Below are 12,704 nucleotides of genomic sequence, written 5' to 3'. Positions count from 1 at the left end.
AGGCCACTTCTTTAATTTGGATACAGCCCTTCACCCATTCCGTGTAGATTCATATCAGAGTTGATTCAAAGGATACTCTTCCTTTTGAGGTCCTCAGATTCTTAGGACCATTAAATGCATTACTGTTTCACCAAATCATGGAAGAAAGGTAAAGTAGCATTTTCATGTTTTGGGAAACATTTATCAGGCTTCGTATTTTAAAATTCATGACAGAAATTGTTGATTTCTGCTGGTGCTTTTCATTGTAAATGCCAGTGAACAGTAGAGTTTTCCATTAGAAATTCACAGTCGTAAGTTTTATCATCTATCCTAATAAAATTAAAAAAATGTTTTAGGTACAGACTTACTGAATTCCCTCACAGTGTTCTTGTATAAACTCCTACAAAAGGTTTTTCAGCTCTTGCTACCTTCTGTGATTTTATTTAACCATAATCTTATCAGTGTTGTAGAGTCCAATAGGCTGTCTGTCATTATAAGAAGAGTAATTTTCAGAAAAATGTAATCTGTTGAGGGTTTACAGGTCTTTCTGCAGTTATATAATTATTTCTGGCTTTTAGACCATATTGATAGAGCATAAAAGAAATAACCTAGCCAGGGAATGGTACTGTTGGGTAATAGAGAAATGTTTGGTTGTTTTCACTCTGTATTCAACTGTATTCTCTCCCTCTCAGTGTGGCCTCTGGACCATTTGCATTAGATTTCCACGTGAAACCTTGTTAATAGAGATTTTAGGTTTCCACTTAAAGAGCTGAGTCAGAATTGGTGGGTGGTGTGGCCATGCGACTGAGAACTGCATTTTAAATAAGCTCTCCAGGTGGTTCTGAGATGCACTCAAGTTTGAGCAGCATGGCCTTGTGCCAGCTAGTTATATGCAAGTCTTTTGTAAAATCTTGTTTTTCTGGATAAACCTATTGCTTTCAAGTTCCTATTAATTCTTACCTGAAGTTTTGATATTTCATCTAAAAATGATTGCAGTTGTAGTGACTACCTTGAATACATGTTTATTAAGCACCTTATTGCTATAGTGTTGAGCCAGGTGATGTACTTAGAGAACCAGGTATAATCAGATTAAATAGATTAAAATTCACTCTGGATTCCTGTTTAAATAATTGTCTCAAGTCATTGATACCCTTAGGTAGCTTGACTTCTACATATTCTATTTAAAGAAATAATGTTTCTTAATTGGTGTTTAGAGGGAGTATAAGAAAGTCATTCGATAGAGCTTTGTCATATTTAAAATTGTAGCTTAGTGCTTATCATTGTATTCGTTATGTAAATACAGTGAAGAGCCAGGTGGGGATTTTGCCAGTACACTTCTTAATGCCTTATATATTTGTTAATATAATTAATTGAAGTTGGAGGAAAAAAAACAGTGCTGTGTTTCTTGCTGTTGTTTTCAGTTGTGTTCTTTTGAAGATGATCCCATAAATACTACCTACCCATCAACTGTCTGAATTCTTTTTCCATTGGTGGAATGAGTTGGGTAAAGCTAACCATCCCAACAAGTCTTCTTTTATTTCATCCAGTGCTTTTGCAAAATGATTGCCTTGGGCCTAAGCGGGCATGTTTGGTTATGCGTCAGAAATGTTTTTAAAGAAGCTATATATGATGATATTCTTAAATCCATAGCCTGACCCGCAATAGCATTTGTACTCTAAGCATATGAGATAGCTGGTTTTATAGAGATTTGTGTGGAAACCATGGGCAGATTTTAGGAAAAGCATGCTTTGAAGAGGTAGTGAATAAGTTCACGTAAGTATGACCCTAATTTCTCATAGCATTTAGTCCACAAGCCTTCTGTATGAGTCCCAGGTCTGCATCTTTAGGCCAGGCCTCTCTGAGACCTAAACTAACTTTGTCTAAGTTTTGGCTGCCACCTAGACCCCTCTATCGGAATGTCCCACTGCCACTTTAGGTGCATCACTGTCAGAAAAATACTGTCAACTTTATTTGTAAATTTAATCCTTTTTCTCTTTCCTTTTTTGTCTTAATGGTTCTGCTATTCTCCCAGTCGCCTTGGTATTGAGTCAGAAGGTAAATTACTGTTTTACGTGAAAAGCATTGGATAATTCACAGTAAACCTCAGTGATCTCTTTTCTCCCTTTTCAGCTCTGTTCACAAGAGGAAGCCACTGCCTAAAACTGTATATAACTTGCTCTCAGATAGAGATTTAAAGAAAAAGCTAAAACAGCATGGATTATCTGTTCAAGGAAACAAACAACAGCTCATTAAAAGGCACCAAGAATTTGTACACATGTACAATGCCCAGTGTGATGCTTTGCATCCTAAATCAGGTAAAGTGATTAAACAATGAGTTGTGTTTATCCTCTGGATAAAGCAGTTTTATGTGGCTTAGTGGTTGTAAAGCACAGAAAAAATTTTTAATACATTTTTGATAATAGGTAAGGTATGCAAATGTACTCCTTCTGAAGGTACCTAGAGTGTCCTGTGATAAGCCAGCCTTTCTCTCAGCCCGTCTCTCCGTCCCCCTTCCCTTCTTAGAGGCAACCACTGCTGCCAGCTTCTCATGAATATGAAGGTTGATCTAGAGACCGTGGCCTATAATCCTAGTTTTGCAACTTTATGACTGGGTGACTATGGGCAAATTACTTATTATATCTGACCTCGGTTTTCTCCCCCATAAAGTAAGAGTTATAATACTACCTACTTCATAGTGTTTTTGCGCAGAATAAATGATAAAATGCATGTAAAGTCCTAGCATAGTACCTTAGCAAGTAGTCAGCATTGAATAAATGTTACCATTAGATTATTAAGATTGTTATGCACAAAAATATATCCTTGATCATTATTGTTATAAAAATGTTAATTTTACATACATACTGCTTAATAGTTTGTTCTTTCCATTTAACCACACACAAATTTTGGAGTTCTTTCAGTTATTAGCATATGGATGGAATTACCTAATTAAAAAAAAACTAAAGTATAATATGCAAATAGGAACTTACACAAATTATAAATATATTGTTCAGTGAATTATCACAAAGCAAAGGGAAAGTGCCTTTGTAACCACTACTCAGATCAGTACCAGCATCACAGAAGCCCCCTCCCAATCACTACTACCTTCATTCTCACAGATGACCACCTTCTTGACTTCTCAAACCATCTATTCATTTGCCTATTTTTGCCTATATTTTATCTTTATATAAATGAAATAATAAGTAGCTTATGCATTCTTCTCAGTCTGATTTCATTTTTTTTACATTATGTTTATAAGGTTTATCCATATTTTTGTGTACAGTTGTGATTTTTAAAAATTTTTTGTTGCTGTAGCGTATTCTATTATATAAATATATTACACTGTCCATTCGGTGGCTGATGGACGTCTGGATTTTTCCTCTCTTTGGCTTTTAAGAATAATGCTGCTGTGAGTAACCTTTTGCAGGTCTCTTGGTGCTCGTAGGCACACGTGTTTGGGGGATGCGTATGCCTATCCCCCAAATTATGTTTTGGCAGATGTTCAGCTTTCGTGGGTACAGGCAGAAACTCAGTGCCAATGTATGCTCTCATCAGGAGGGTACAAGATTCCAGTTTTTCCACATCCTTAACAACATCAATATTGTCAATTTTCCGTTTTGGCCATTCTGGTGGGTCCACAGTAGTGTCTCATTATGGTTTTAATTTTTGTTTCCCTAATGGCTTGTAGTGTTCAGCATATTTTTATATTGTTATTGGCCACCTGGATATTCTCTTTGGTGAAATACCCATTTAAGTCTTGTGCCCGATTTTTCTGTGCTGTGGATCTGTTGTTTCCTGATTTACTTGTGGGGGTACGTGAATTTTTCTGGATACACATCTTGCTGGGTGTATGTATGTTTCGCCTTTAATTTCATCTTTTCCCTCTCTTAATGGCTTCATTTGAGAGGTAGAAGTTTTAAATTTTATATCCAGTTCATTGCATTTTCCCATCGGTTAGTACTTTTTTGTCTTTGCCTACCGTAAGATCATGTTTTCTTCTAAGAGCATTATTCTTTTTGCTTCTACCTTTCAATCTACAGTTTATCTGGAATTGGTTTTAGCATACGTTGCGAGGTAAGGGGCGAGATTCTTTTGTTGTTTCCATATGGATAGCTGATTGATGTCACACCATTTATTGAAAAGCCATCCTTTACGCATTGAATTGTTGGTGCAGCTTGGTTGAGAATCAGCTAACCGTATATGTGTGGGTCTGGACATTGTTTTGTTCCATTGGGTCATTTATTTATCCTTGTGCCAGTAGTGCACTGTCTTAATTAGTTTATGAGTAATTTGTAATAGATCTTGCTGTCTGGTAATGTAGTTCCTCCAGCTTTGTTGTTTATTGAGATTGTCTATTTATATGTGAATGGGTATACAAATTGTGGTACAGCCATACAGTGGAACACAGCTTAGCAATAAAAATGAACTGCTGATAAGTGCAACAACATGGATAAATCTCAAAAGCATTGTGCTAAGTGAAAGAAGCCAGATACAAAAGACAACGCACTGTATAATTTTAAAAGTCCATTTATTTAGCATTTTGGAAAAGGCAAAACTATAGGGACATAGAAGAGATCAGTATGTCCCAGGGCCTGAGGGTAAGGGGGAGGGAATTTACTGCAGTGGGGAAGAAGAATTTGTGGGGGTGAAGGAAATGTTCTAGATTTTGGCTGAAATGATGACTAAATGACTGTTAATAGGCAACTGGGCTTGTCTCCAATTTTTGGCTATTCTGGATAAAGCTACTATAAACATGGGCTTATAGATTTTTATGTAGCCATGTGCTTTCATTTCTCTGGTATTTTCCTTTTCATTCAGTTAAAATATTTTCTAATTTTTGTTGTGATCTCTTTTACCCATGGGTTATTTGGAAGTGTTTTCAATTTCCAAATATTTGAATATTTCCCAGATATCTTTTTTTAAAATCACTTCTAATTTGATTCCATTGAAGTAGTTCTGTATGATTTCGGACCTTCTACCTTTATTGAGACTTGTTTTATAACTCAGCATTAGGTCTTCCTTGGTGAGTGTTCCTTAAGCACTTGAAAATTTGGGGTTTTTTTGTTCAGTGATCTGTAGTGTTAGTTATGTAAAGTTGCTAGGTAGTATGTTCCAGTATTCTACATCCTTATTTGCGCTGTGTTTACTGATTCTATCAGTACTGAGAGGATTATTGACATCTCCAAGGGTATTTGTGGATTTTTAATTTTTCCTTTCAGTGTGCTCTGTTTTCTTTACATTTTGAATCTCAGTAATGAGGTGTATGTGCATTTAGTATTGTTATGTCTTCTTGATGAATTAACCTATTCACTATTATGACATATTTGTTTTAGTCTCTGGTAATATTCCATAAATAATAATCTTATTTCACTTTTTTCTTTAAACATACTGTGTCATTATATTTAAACTGTGTTTTTTGGTAAGCAGTATGTGGTTTGGATTTGCTTTTTAAACTTAATTTGGCAAGATATACCATTAAATTGTAGACTTTAAAACTTTTTCATTTAATCTATTTGGTTGGGTTTAAATCTACCATCTTGCTCTTTATTTTCTCTTTGTCCTGTCCATTCTTTGTTCTTTTCTTGCTTTCTTTTAGATTATTTTTTAGTTCTCTATTCTATCTCCACTGTTGGCTCATTAGCTGTACCTCTGTTTAATTTCTTTTAGCAGTTGTTCTAGAGTTTACCACGTGCATCTTAAACTTATCACAGTCTACCTTCAGATATTATTGTACTACGTGTTTAACATAAGGACCTTACCCTTTCCATCCTTGGTTTTATTGTCATAGATTTTTCTTCTATGTGTTATAAACCTCATAATACTTTGTTACCATTTTTGCTTTAAACTGTCAATTTTCCTTTAAAGAAATTTTAAAAATTGAAAAGGAAAGTCTCTATGTGCCTACACATTCACCATTTATAGTATTCATTATTTCTTTGCTTAGATCCAGGTTTCCATCTGATGTCATTTTCTTTTGGTTTGAAAATCTTCATTTAATGTTTCTTGTAGTGCACATGTGTTGAGACAAGTTCTTTCCACTTTTATTTGTCTGAAAAAGTCTTAGCTTTGCATTCTTTAAAAAAAAAAACCTTTATTTGGAAATAATCTTGAACTTATGGGAAGGTTGAAACATTATCATAAAGAACACATATGTACCGTTTATACAGATTCACCTGTTAACATTTTCCCCCATTTGGTTTGTGAATTACTGTTTCTCTCTCTTTATTAATGTATATGTGTTTGTGTGTGTGTACATCTTTATATACACATATATTTTTCTTAAACTATCTGAGAATAAGGCGTATAATCTTGTCTCCTGAATACTTTATTGTGTATTTCCTAAGAAAAGAGATATTCTCTTTTATTGCTGCAGTACAGTTATCAACTTTAGTAAATTCATCTTTGTTAAATAATTCTTTAATCTATCATCTCTATTCCAGTTTCAGCAGTTGACCCCATAATGGCCTTTATGGATTTTTTTCCCCCCTCCATTACATGATCCAGTTTTGGATCACATTATTAAATTTAGTTGTAATATCCTCTCAGTCTCTTTCAGTCTGGAACAATTCCTCAGCCTTTCTTTGTCTTCTATGACATTGACATTGGCATTTTAAAAGAATACAGTCTTTGTTGTTGTTGGGTTTTTTCCCCAAATAGAATATTCCTCATTTTGGCTTTGTCCTATGTTTCCTTATAATTATGTTCAGGTTGTGCATTCGTGGCCAGAATACTATATAAGTGATGTTTTGTCCTTCTCAGAATATCACCTCTAGAGGTATTTGACATCTTTGTGCCCTTCATTTGTGATGGCAGGTTTGATCACCTTGTCGATTTCTTCACTGTGTAGTTTCCTCATTACTCCTAGTAAGCAATCTGTAGAGAGACACTTTCATACCATCTAAATATTCTATACCTCATTAAAATCTCACGCCTGTATTTAGCATTCTTTGGTAATTTTTACCTGAACTAGTTTTTTCTGTGTAGTTGCACATGTTGATTTTCTAATTTTAGCCTTCCTTCCACATTTGCCAGTTGACACCTGCCATGGTTCTGAAAACAGGAGCCTTCCTTTCTTGTATTTAATTTGTCTATTATCAATATGGATTCACAGATTTATAGCTTATTTCCATCCTTAATTATTTTGGTGTTTATGTTTCTAGATTTGGCCAGTGGGAGCTTCTCCATGCTGATCCTTGGTCCTCATGCCATAGTTTCATTATTATCATTATTATTTTTTACCATTTCCTTATTTCTAGCGTAACAAGGTAGTGATTCCCTGTCCCAGCCCTGGAATCAGCCATTTCCCTGAGAAGCTTTGGTTCTTTTGGGGGGAAAACAAGATAAGGCTACCAGCTATGCTCATTGCTACCTGGTACCTTTGCTTCTAGACTCTTCCAGCAGGTGGAGCTGAGGAATATATACACACGTATACATATGCATACATGGATATGTGTATACATACACATGCATGTATGCCTGTATACTACATGTATATGTATGCATGTAAATCCACTTATACATATTAGAAATCATGAGAACATACCAATACCTTTACTTTCAATCCAGCCCCACAGAGGTCTTCTTTACCTTTCTCTATTTCATATTTGTATTTCCCTTTTTCGACAGGGAGAATCTTCCCTCTTAGTAGCATCAGCACGTTTACTAATTTGTTCAGTTCTGTAATATATCTAAAATCGTTTCAGAATTGCTTCATCTGTACTACTACACCTTTCTGCAACCAGAGAAAGAATTCCAGATTTTTTTTTAGTTCTCTCTACCCAGTCTTCCCTTTCCCCTCCCCCATCACCTGCACTAAGGGTACATAGTCATTTACTGTGTTCATAAATTTTTTTTTCCCTTTATTGTGGTTATGTTATTTGAAGTAATATAGTGACAGTTCATTTGTTTCACTTTGTTTCCAATTAAAAAAATAAATTTATTTATTTATGTGTTTTTATTTTTGGCTGTGTTGGGTTTTCGTTGCTGCGTGCGGGCTTTCTCTAGTTGTGGTGAGTGGGGGCTACTCTTCGTTACAGTGCACGGGCTTCTCATTGCAGTGGCTTCTCTTGTTGCAGAGCATGGGCTCTAGGCGCACGGGCTTCAGTAGTTGTGGCTCGCGGGCTCAGTTGCTCTGTAGCATGTGAGATCTTCCTGGGCCAGGGCTCGAATCCATGTCCCCTGCATTGGCAGGCAGATTCTTAACCACTGTGCCACCAGGGAAGCCCTTTGTTTACAATTTTTATTGTCGTTATTTAGTTTCCTCTTCTAAGTATGAGAAATTAGTAACAGATATATCATGTAAACTGCTTTAAAGATATATACAGTTGACCCTTGAACAACATGGGTTTGAACTGCAGATTATATGCAGAGTTCTTTCAGTAAATATAGTACCTGTGTTTTAATTTTACAGATCTTTAAATTAACTAAGTGTGGGGGGAAGTTTGTGTGGCAGGCTGGGAGCATCATCAGTGTTTAGCTGGAGTAGGTCTGATATTGTCAGAAAGGTTTCTGATCTCTCCCTTTCACTGACCTTTGCTTAAAATAGATTTTCCTTGAGACTTTTTTTTTCTTTCTTCTGTGAGTGTTGGTGGTTCTGGATTGCAGGCTTCACCAGAGACGAGTCTGGGATATTGTGAAGATAAAAAGAAAACCCGGGGAACGTACCGCAGTGTTGTTCCTCAAATTCTGAGGTCCTTAGCCAGTCCATTTTCCTCCTTCCACTTCTCAGAATTCTCTTAACCTTGTCTGTTATATCCAGGGTTTGTAGTTATGCTTTGCAGGTAAGATTATGAGAAATGAGAAGAGACATGAGTCTAGGCCATCTTGTTTGGAAACAGAAGTCCTTGTTCATGTATGTATTTTTGATTTCTGTTTTAGGTGCAAACACATTAAGATTGTTAAGTCTTCTTGGTGACTTGACCGCTTTCTGTAATTTCCCTCTTTGTCCCTGATAACATTCATTGCTCTGGAGTCTCTTGCACCTCATATTAATATAGCTATTTCAGATTTCTTTTCATTGGTATTTACAGGATACATTGCTTTCCGTTCTTTGTTTTGAACCTATTTTGAATCTATGTCTTTTATTTAAAATTGGTTCTTTGTTGACAGTATATTGTTTGGCTTTTCTTGTTTAATCCAGTCTGCATTCTCTGGCTCTTATTAGTGCCTTTAGACCATTTACATTTGATGTAGTTGGCTTTCGACTTAGCATCTTGCTAGTTGTTTTGTTTGTTCCATCTGCTTTTTGTTCCTTCTATCCTTTTTTTTTTAAAATATCTTGGATTAATTGAGTATTTAAAAAATTATATTTCATTTCTACTATTGACTTACTATTGTACCTCTTTTTCAAAATTTTAGTGTTTGCCTTAGGGTTTACAGTATACACCTTTAATTAGTCACAGTCTACCTTCAGATAATAAACTGCTTTGCTTGTAGTATAAGAACCTTATACAACAGTTTACTCCCAGTCCCTAATTCTTTGTGCTGTTGTTGTCATGCTGTTAACACAATGCATTGCTATCGTTTTTCCTTTAAACAGACAATTATCTTTTATAGTAGTTAAAAATAAGAAAAGTATATTTCATATTTACCTTCATTTTTACCATTTCTAACACTTTGTTTCTTCTTATAGAGATGAATTTCTGGTTTTAAATTTCTTTTGCTTGAAGAAATTCCTTTAACACTTTTTTTGGTACAGATCTGCTAATAATATATTCTGTCAGTTTTTGTTTGTCTCAGAAAGTCTTCATTTCTCTTTCACTTTTGAAAAATATTGCCCTTGATATAGAATTCTGGGTTGGTAGGTTTTTTCCCCAACACTTTAAATTCTTCATTCTGTTGTCTTCTGGATTGAATAGTTTTGATGAGCAGTATGACGTAATACATGACTTTTATTGGTGTGGTATACCCCTTTTTCTCACTGGCTTCAAGATTTTCTTTGTGTGTCTATGTGTAGGTATATTATTGCGTTTTTGTTTTGTTATTTGTTCTGCTTGATATTCTTCAAGCTGCTTGCATTTGTGGTTTGACATCTTTCATTATATTTAGTAAATTCTGGCCATTAGATCTTCAAATATTTTCTCTCCCTTTTTTCTTCTTCTGGGATTTCTATTACGTGTATGTTAGGGCTTTTGATATTGTCTCACAGCTCTTAGTTGCTCTATTCTGGTTTTTTTGTGGTTTTTTCCCCCCTTTTTCTCTATTTCTGTTTGGGTAATACCATCGATCCCATTTTTAAGTTCACCTATTCTTTCCTTAGCTGGGTCAAGTTATCTCTGCTAATGTTTTTTTATTTCTAACATTTCTGTTTTAGTCTTCTTGATGATTTCATCTCTCTCGTGAAATGCCCCATCTGTTCCTGCATGTTGTTCATCTTTTCCACTAGATGTAGCATATTAATCGTAGTTATTTTAAATTCCATGTCTGGTAGTTGTAACATCTGGGCAACTGATATCTGAGTTTGATTTTGTTATTGTTGTTTGTTTGCCTGCTTGTTCATATATCTTGTAAGTTTTGGTTGAAAACCAGACTTAATACATGAGACTCTAAATGCTGAAGTAAATAGTATGAATGACTAAAAAATGGACTTGTCTCCTCTTCTGCTAGGACTTCACTGTGTGTGGTTGATTGGTTTGGATTTTGTTGTTGCTGTGGTTGTCCTCGGTTGACCACCACTTTCATATCCCTTGTGCTTTTTAGGTCGGTGCCTGAGCTACCAGAAGTTTGTTTGTTTGTTTTTAAAATGTACCTGTATCACTCGCACTTAGGTTTTCCCTGTGAACCTGTGCCTTAAGGAGTCTTTCCATGCTCACTTCTCTCCCAGTGGCTGATGACAGTTACCTGTCACTTGGAGTGTCCTGGCTCCGTGGTAGGGAACATGAGGTTGTTCTCTGTTATTCTAGCTTAGCCTCTGTCTTAGGCAGGCCCTTGATTCTGGATCTCACAGGTGGGTCTCTCTCAGTGATCCTTTGCCTCCCCAGGTGGCAAGGGTCCTCTAGTGGTCTGGGCCCAGGGCAGTTTCCTGACCCCTCTGCCGGAGTAGAGGGTTTTGTTTGTTTACTTTTTCTCTGTTTACCTGTGCTCTGGGGACTTCAGTTTTGCTGACCTTCCCTCAGTGGCTTAATGCTTTTGTTTCCTAGGGTTAAAGATCTGATGGGGCTTCATGTCCTTCCTGCACTGGGGGCTGTTCTTTCCCAAGCCTGTATCCGGAGGGATACTTTTTCTAATTTCTCATCCTTCCCCCAGTAGTTCTTGAGAGTATCCAGTAAGGTCTATAGAAAACCTTGGAATGGGTGTGAGTCCCCTTGTGTCTAAGATTCCCAGGATTTTTATATTTTCATGGTGGTTCACCCTTGGCCTTTTGCAATTTATCAAAAAGTTTATCTGAGGGACTTTCCTGGCGGTCCAGTGGTTAAGACTATGTGCTTCCACTGCGGGTTCGATCCCTGGTCTGGGAACTAAGATCTCGCATGCCTTGCTGTGCAGCCAAAAAAAAAAAGTTTATCTGAAATCTTCTTACCCAGCGGTAGGATAATCCTTGTTTTCTTATGTCAACCAGTACTCATGACCCCTCTCTTCTCTAAGGCACATGACTTTCCTTAGATTTCAGGCTAGTTGGTTTCCCTGTGACGTTAGTTCTGTTGGATTCGAGTAAAGTTACAGTTTTATAGGTTATCCAGCCTTTTCTCATTGTTAGGGTGAGAATGACACTATATCCAGCTCTTTACATCACAAACAGAATCAGAAGTCTCTCCGAAAGATTTAAGCCCCTAAATTGCATCTAATCCTAGTACAGTTTCCTTAATACCTTAGAAGAGAGTATGCCAGATGTTCTCTAACTTGAGTGATACTTGGGTTAGTGGATTGGGTAGAATGCAAGTGGTCCCTTTGCTTTCCTGTTATACCATGATTCACAGAGGGAGAGATTGTTTACATTGTTTCTACTGGTCTTATGATATTAGGGAGGCAAGAGGTACCTCTCAGTGCTTGAAAAACAAACTTTGAAATGAGGTAATTGCATTCTTAAATGATCCTCTCGAGGACTTTCAGTTTTGTAAAAAACTTTTTAATAGAGATTATTTGTAAGTTCTATAGAATTTCAGTTCTTACGGTGAAGAATATGGTGATTTCCCCTGTTTACCTGTTACCTGACTCAAACAGTTGTCAACTCATGCCTAATCGCCTGTTGTCTGTCATTTACATCCCTTCGTGGATTATTTTGAAGCAAATTCTAGATATAGTATCTTTTTATGTATAAATGTGTGTAAGGGATTGTAGTTTTTTCTCCCTATACTATATGTGTATTTTAGTCTTAATATGTTGGCCTAGTAGGCAGAAGGATAGCATTGGCAAATTTCATGCTATTTGCATTCAAAGGTATTTATATATGAGATGGAGTATATTTCAGATCTCTTTGATGTATGTGATTGGTAAATACACCTACTGACAAAAATTCTGGAGTCAAGGCCATCTACCCCCTAGTATTCATAGACCTTTGTCTTTCCTTGCAAAGTAGACTGTTGTAACATTTTGTACATTGGAGTTTCAGTGGATATCCCCTAAGAATAGAATTCACTCTAACATTAATTTTCATATTCCATTGGAACTCTTGTTTATACCTATATCCTCAAAGGAAAGAGCAAAATGACTTTGCTGTACTCTTCCAGTTATATTTTAAACTGTAATTGCATGTGTAAAAGTTAAGTGTTTTAACTCTGTTATTTTTTTTT

General features: G+C 36.1%; 1 protein-coding gene across 1 annotated transcript in view; it reads left to right on the top strand.

Moving 5' to 3' along the window:
• Positions 1–12,704, top strand: part of RAD18 (RAD18 E3 ubiquitin protein ligase) — a 113,365-nt gene that overhangs the window by 45,251 nt on the left and 55,410 nt on the right. Inside the window, exon 7 of the mRNA XM_060022964.1 lies at positions 2,110–2,294. Coding sequence (XP_059878947.1) covers positions 2,110–2,294 — 185 coding nt within the window. The remainder of the gene's footprint in view (positions 1–2,109; positions 2,295–12,704) is intronic.

The sequence above is a fragment of the Delphinus delphis genome, chromosome 10 (genome assembly GCF_949987515.2).
Source record: "Delphinus delphis chromosome 10, mDelDel1.2, whole genome shotgun sequence".
NCBI lineage: Eukaryota > Metazoa > Chordata > Mammalia > Artiodactyla > Delphinidae > Delphinus > Delphinus delphis.
Note: the sequence above shows the minus strand (reverse complement) of the source record. Positions and strands in the feature narration are given on the sequence as shown.